Consider the following 7,474-nt stretch of genomic DNA (forward strand, 5'->3'; position numbering starts at 1 on the left):
CCAGGCTCCTCTGTCCATGGGATTCTCCAGGCAAGAATACTGGAGTGGGTTGCCATGCCCTCATCCAGGGGATCTTCCCGACCCAAGGATCAAAGCCTCAGCCTCCTAAGGCTTCTGCATTCACAGGAGGTTTTTTTTAATGCTGAGCCAGTTGGGAAGCCCCACAACCTCGAGACTCTTCTTTTATCCAAGCCTGCTTAGGTCAAACCATCATGATCTCCCTTCTGCTCACGGCCCCAGCCTCCTTGCTGCCATTCTTTTCTCTTTTAATATTTATTTATTTATGTGGCTGCCTCGGATCTTAGTTGGGGCCCACTGAACCTTCACCGCATCATGAGGGATCTTTCATTCGGTGCACAGACTCTTGTTGCAGCACGCAGGCTCAGTAGGTGCCGCGCACAGGTTTAGTTGCTCCGGGTATGTGGGATCTGAATTCCCCGACCAGGGATTGAACCCACATCCCCTGCACTGGAAGGTGGATTTTTAACCACTGGACTGCCAGGGAAGTCCCTCCTTTCTGCCATTCTGCACCTATTGTTGCCTCCTTCCAAACCGGGTTGATGCTGTAAAGCCCAAAGCTGACCATGTGAGCCCCTGCTGAAAAACCCTTGAAATAGCTCTCTGTTTCCCTCCAAATTCCTTTATTCTAGCACTCAAGGCCCTGCAGGATCTGTCAATCTGAATAGCCTCCTCTTTCTCCACCCACTTCCTCACACCTAAGCTCAGATAAAGCTGAATTACTTCCCAGGCAGTTCCCCAGGTAAGTCAAGTCATTTCACCCTTCCCTTTTGCTCAGACAACTTCCATTCCTGGAATGCCCTTTCTCTATCCCATTCACATCTCTGCTTATTGTTCATAAGGTGCCAGCATCCCTCCTCCAGGAAGTCGTTCCTGACCATTTAGAGAGAGGAGACCACTGCTTCCTCCCACCTCTAGGCAGACTCCATCTCAGCACCCATGACAAGATGGTGATCTGGTAGGTTTGCTTAGCTATCTGCTCCATGAGACAGAATCCCCTTGAAACCACTGAGTAAAGCAGTATAAAGGGAGGAGGAGAGAAAGAGAAATCAGGAGAGCGCTTTCATCCAAAAGGGAGGAAAAAATACGCGAAGATTATAAACAACTTTATGCCAAGAAATTTGGCAGCTTAAATGAAATGGACAAATTCCTTGTAAGACATAAACTACCAAAACACATTCAAGGAAAACATAGATCATCTAAATTGTCTTATTAAAGACATCATGACTTCCCTGGTGATCCAGTGGTTAGGACTCTGCACTTCCACTGCAGGGGGTCTGGGTTTGATCCTTGGCGGAGGAGCCTGGTGGGCTGCTGTCTATGGGGTCGCACAGAGTTGGATACGACTGAGTGACTTCACTTTCACTTTTCACTCTCATGCTTGGAGTGAAATTGGAGAAGGAAATGGCGACCCATTCCAGTGTTCTTGCCTGGAGAATCCCAGGGACAGGGGAACCTGGTGGGCTGCCGTCTATGGGGTCGCACAGAGTCGGACCCGACTGAGGCGACTTAGCAGCAGCAGCAGGGAACTAAGATCTTATATGTTGCAAAGTGTGGGGGGAAAAAAAAAACTTTTCTATAAGGGTAACTTCCCTGGAGACTGCTGCTGCTGCTAAGTCCCTTCAGTCGTGTCTGACTCTTCGCAGCCCCATGGACTGCAGCCTACCAGGCTCCTCCGTCCATGGGATTTTCCAGGCAAGAGTACTGGAGTGGGATGCCATCGCCTTCTCCGCTAGAGACTGCTACCAAACATTTAAGCAGGAAATAATACCAATTCTATGTAAATGTAATGGGACAGGAGAGGAGTTACTAACAGAAAAAAGTGAAAATATTAGTCTGCCTCTTTGCAACCCCATAGACTGTAGCCTGCCAGGCTCCTCTGTCCGTGGAATTCTCCAGGCAAGAAAACAGGAGTGGGTAGCCATCCCCTTCTCCAGCCTACTATGTGCCAAATCCTATGCTGGCAAGAGACAGGCCAGGCTCCACCCAACAGCCTGCAGCAGGGCTTGCCAAGGAAAGATCTTGCCCAGAGAAAAGTTTTAGAGAACACAAGTTCCAGAGACCCTCAGTCCTGGGACAGTATGTATACTATATCTCTTCCCTTCTCTATCTGCACTAAACATTGCAAATCAATTCTAGCTCCTTTCTGCTGAGTTCAGATAAGACCTCTCAGTGTTTCCAAATATGGAACTCCCAGGAGCCACCAAGGAAACTGACACTCAGAATGAAAGCTGTTGGGTATCTCTGATCTAGCTCAACCCCAGCAGATATGAGATCTGAGGCCCAGAGAAGATGAGGGTCTTGCCCAAGGCCAGATTAATTACAGAGCAGACAGGATTGTAGATGCTGATTTTTAAATGGCTTGTGTGGAATCAGTTCCGTCGTTCAGTCGTGTCCAACCCTTTGTGACCCCATGGACTGCAGCACACCAGGCTTCCCTGTCCATCACCAACTCCTGGAGCTTGCTCAAATTCATGTCCATCAAGTCGGTGGTGCCATCCAACCATCTCATCCTCTGTCATTCCATTTTTAGACAGTGTTCATGTTTTGTACCCCCATTCAATAGAGGGCTCTTTTAGGCAGGCCCTGGGTCCAGTTTACCTTCTACCCCAATGCTCTGCACATCGGGTACATAGTAGGTCTCTGGAAAGGCATCTTGGCTTTAATGAGGAAGGAATGGAATGAATGAGGTGTCAGAGGCTTGGGTATTAGCCCCAATACCAGGAAATGCTTCAAATGTCTAACACTCAGAGACACTACCTTCTCAGAATGATCCACACTAAGAACCCAGAAAGAGACATTCTCTACCTAAAGATGAGGAGGGGAGGGGGACCTCAGTGTAGATTAGAGACGTATCTACAGTAGAAATTTTACCATCTATGAACTAAATTTTCAAACAGCAGAGACTAAAAGAGCTTTTCAAGTCAACCGAAATATGACATTTTGATGAATTTCAACTATTTCAAACTGCATTACTGGCTATAAATATCAAAGTGATGAGGCATGTGGAAAGAAAGTCTATATCCATCTCCTTTATGTGTGATCTCGTTATTTAACTTTGCTGTTAAAATATGATTGATATCCTTAAGCTTTCAGGGATCAATCCCGCAGAGGCAGCTTTAAGTGTATATTTAAAAATGCAACAGCAGCATTTGAATAGACACACGGTACATTTAAATAAATAATAAAATGTAAAAATAAAATAAAACGAAATGAGAGAGAATTGAGGTCAGGGCCATAAGAATGCCAAAGATCACCCAGGCATCCAGAGCCTGTTGGTTTCTGTGGCCTCTTGGAGACATCTTTGGCAACCTATCAGGACCTGGGCCTGGGCCTCAGCGCAGCAGCTTCGTTGGCCATGGCATTCTCCATCAGCCCCCGCCACCTCCCTGTGCCTGTTCTGGGCCAGGAGCCAAAGACACATTCCTCGGGCCCCCATGGTTTCCGGAACTGACAGAGTAGAATTTGATGAATGGGCTGAGCAAAGCAGAAACCTCCTGACAGAGATGGCAAAAGGCAGAAGCGGGACCACCCCAGCAAGAGACTATAACAAGTGATGGGAAACAGAGGCCGGGAGAAAGCAAAGGTCTCATCTAAGACGACACAGTGAGGGGAGAGTGGCAGGGAGCCACCAAGTTTCCCTCCCCTCCAAAACACATTCCTCTTGGATCCTAGCTAGAAGTAGCCAATGTCCTGCTACATAAAGCCCAAGTACCCTCCCAAGGCAGGATGGGTCGCAGGGTTCTAGGGCCCCTGGGTGATAGGAGGATTCAGAGTTGAGAGCTCCCCTGGTTTCTCAGGCAAGATTCTAAGTCTCTCCTTCCCTAGTCCCCACCCGTTTCTTCCCCTGTGTCACTCACCGAGTGGCAGTTCCTACCATGGACCTTTCATCCTAGTTCCACAACCCAGCAAGGCTGAAGTTATATCCCTGCCCTACAGATGAGAAAACTATGGCTCAGGGAAATGAAGTGACTCATCCAAGGTCAAACAGCTCGGGAGTGGGAGAGAGGAAATGAAGTCCAGATCTGCCTGGCTCTGAAGCAGCTCTATCCCCACCACACCAATATCTCAAGGCAGGTCTCCAAGTTCTGTTTCTGTTTTCAACCCTGCCCACCTCCCAGACCCCACTGGTTGAGGCCTGGGGGGATGTAGGGAAGAACTGAACACCCCTGGGTCCCCAGTGCTTACCCTCCAGCACCACCTCTTTGCCTGTCTTCTTCAGGACTTGCACCGCCTCGTCATGGGTGGCAGAGGAAAGGTCCTCCCCATTTACGGACAGGATGGCATCCCCCACGAAGAGGGCCTCCGTCTGGTCAGCTGCCAGGCCCTTGAAGATCTTGGAGATGAGAATAGGCATCTTGTTCTCTCGGCCCCCTGGACAAGCACAGAAAGAGGAAGAAATTGAGGCAGACACTCCAACACTTGTGAGTCACGACAAGGCAAAATTATTTCTGAAGGTCTCCCACTGTGTCCAGCCCAGTACTGGGAAAGCGGCAGTGTGGGGCAAAGAGAATCTCAGAAAAGAGCCTTAGAAGTTTGGGGCACTAATGATACCTAAAAGACATTTTCTAAATTTATAGTGTTATAATGGATCTTTTGGGTAAGTGCTTTGGGTGGTCACCAGTGTTTGAAGAACTTACAAGATGCTTCAATAACTTCTTCTTATTTTTTATTTTAAGTGAGTTTCCCATAATGGGGAAACTCACTGATAACCTCTAATCGAGAATAAAAATAGAAGTCAGTTACTGCTATGGCCACAAAGCTGAAAGCTTCACAACCTAGGTCTCAGCATGGAAACCAGGGCTTTAAAGTCTAGAGATTTCAAAAGCCTATCTGAATTGCATCTCTGATGCAAAAAGACAAAAAAATCAAATAGTAATACATTTTACCATGTTGCTTTATTTATAAGCTCTTGAATGTCCTTTTAAAATAATAAACAGTGATAACAGTTCACATTAGTTCCACATACCAAGTGCCAAGCACCATGTTAAATGCTTTCAATCTTGTCTCATTGCATCTTCACAACACCCAATCACACAGGCATGCTCAGATTCCTATTGGGAAGGTTGAAGTGTGGAGAGAAACCCCTTGTCCAAGGTCACCCAGCTAATTAGTGGCAAAGACAATATCTGAACCTAGATCTCCAGGCTCCAGAATCAACACTCTTAACCCTCTAGTAGGCTGCAAGTCAGGCCTTCAGATACCACACTATTGCTCCATCCTCAAAGATGAGGAACAAGTGGCCCAGGGAGAGGCGGTCATAATTTCAAGGTCACTCAACAGACTGGTGGCAGAAGTAGGACTGGAATGCCTCTCTGGACCCCCACATAGGCCCAGCAGTTTGCTCACTGCAGTGCGCAGAGCTTGAAGCCTAGGAAAGGAAGGAGTTTCTATTTAAATTGAGTTGGCCAAAATGTTCATTCGAGTTTTTCTATAAGATGATATGGAAAAGCCCGAATGAACTTTTTGGCCAACCCAGTATCTATCTGCCCTCTTCCACCTGAAACTAAGGACTTCAAGTCAGTTTGAATCCATGGCCATTCCTCGATGCCTCGGGCTGGGCTGGACCCTAAAGGAGAGGTCAACACACCAACAGGAGTCCAGTCTCCATCCATAAAGAATTGAATGGAGCTGGTATTCCCCGACACCTCCTAAAAGTCCCTTTACCCCCACCTGGGAGTATGAAGCTAGGGAGTAACTTTATGTGACCTTGAAGAGTCCTCTTCCTCTCCAAGACTCAGTCTATCTACAAAATGGAACGCTATATGAACATTAAGTTCCTTCCTGCTTTAACACAGAGTGTACAATTTCTGCATTGATCTGTTGTCCTATCCCACGCTGGTGTTTGAGGGCAAAACAGGTGTCCACTCCCTGGCTTTCTCATTACCCCGCTTTTAGATCCCTTTGGTTGGTTGCATGGAAGTTTGCCCTTTCCTGGGGAAAAATCAACTTCTCTGAACACTCTTTAGTGACTTGATAATTGAGGTTCAAATCCCAGCTCTGTCACTCACTGACTGTGTGATCCTAGGAAAATCATTTTCCTTTTCCTTTTCATTTTTTTCCCAGTTTTTTACTTTTCCTTTTCAGTTTTTTTGTTTGTTTGTTTCCTTTTCATTTTACTTTTACTTTTCAGTTTCCTCACCTGCTAAATGAAGATTATACTTCCTATCTCTTAGTACTTGTTGCCAGGATGAAGTGGATCCTGAGCCTAGAGTACTGGGCATAGCACTCAGCACACGGTGGTAACCAAGTCACCACCATCCCCACCCCCTCAGGAAGGAATGGTGAACGCAGCGGCTGGGGTGTGCAGACTTTTCAGCACCAGGTTAGTTACTCTGGGAGTCTTTCCTGACCTTCATTTTTCCTCTCATCTAACAGCAATAACTATCTAAGCACCTATTATGTGTTGGCAGAGTGAGTATTTTGGACACCTATTTTCATAGAAACATCCCAATTCTATCACTACTCTCATTATATAGTTGAGGAAACTCAGGGCCAGAGATGGGAAAGGGCTTCCCAGGTGGCACTAGCGGTAAAGAACCCGCTTGCCAATGCAGCAGACATGAGAGACGTGGGTTTTATCCCTGGTTTGGAAGATCCCCTGCAGGAGGAAATGGCAACCCAGTATCCTAGCCTGGAGAATCCCATGGACAGAGGAGCCTACCAAGCTACAGTCCATGGGATCTTACCACACAAGTTCACACAGGTGATTCTGGACTTCAGTCTGGGTTGCACCTTAAAGAAAGCTGTCAGTGCTGGGGCTGAAAGCCCATCTCAGTGCTGTGATGGTGGACACTGAGGACTCTTCACCCACACGTACAGGTTTCCTAGGTGCTCAGATTCCCAGGTCCTTTCCGGCCCCCTGTCTGTGAGCCCAGCCCAGTTGGCACCTCCACCTAGTCGCCATCCCAGCCATGCTTCCCACTCCAGACCTTACCCCTCCTTCCCTTCTACTTTGACTGTATCTTGAAGACTTCCTCTTCCTTTCCCTAGTAGCACCCCAGGCCTCAGTCTCCCTTCTCTATCCTTTGCTCTCCTGGGGTCCCTCTTGTCCTTGATACCCATGCAACTCCTGAGAGGCAGTCTCAGACCTCTTTGCCTCGGCACACAACTCCCCACCCACTTGTCCTTGGCGTGCCCCCAAAGCCGTCCACACCTGTGCCTTCTGACTGAGACCTCAAAGCCCTCTCCGACCTTGGTGCTCTGGTGCCCTCGGTTCTGTCCTCCCAGACGCCGTTACCCCGGACAGAAGTCCACCAACTCCACGTCCTCAATACGCTGCCAGCCCCCGCGATCCTTGCGCCTTAGCGGTCCCACAGACACCAAGATCCGTGCCCTCGGTGCCCCCGCGCCCACCTTTGATGCTGATACCCAGCCCGCCGGCGTCGGCCTTGCGCACCGTCACGCGGCGCGGCTGGAGCAGCAGCGCCTCCGGCAGCGGCGGGGACGCGGCGCC

The 7,474-nt window shown here is 48.4% G+C and overlaps 1 protein-coding gene across 1 annotated transcript in view; it reads right to left on the reverse strand.

Annotated features, from left to right (window-relative positions):
- Positions 1 to 7,474, reverse strand: part of SNTA1 (syntrophin, alpha 1) — a gene marked incomplete at its 5' end in the record, with an annotated part of 26,226 nt that extends 18,752 nt beyond the window's left edge. The window contains 2 exons of the mRNA XM_010855007.1: positions 4,207 to 4,392; positions 7,375 to 7,474. Of these exons, the coding sequence (XP_010853309.1) occupies positions 4,207 to 4,392; positions 7,375 to 7,474 (286 nt within the window). The remainder of the gene's footprint in view (positions 1 to 4,206; positions 4,393 to 7,374) is intronic.

The sequence above is a fragment of the Bison bison genome, unplaced genomic scaffold, assembly GCF_000754665.1.
Source record: "Bison bison bison isolate TAMUID 2011002044 unplaced genomic scaffold, Bison_UMD1.0 scf7180017864352, whole genome shotgun sequence".
In the NCBI taxonomy this organism is placed as follows: domain Eukaryota; kingdom Metazoa; phylum Chordata; class Mammalia; order Artiodactyla; family Bovidae; genus Bison; species Bison bison.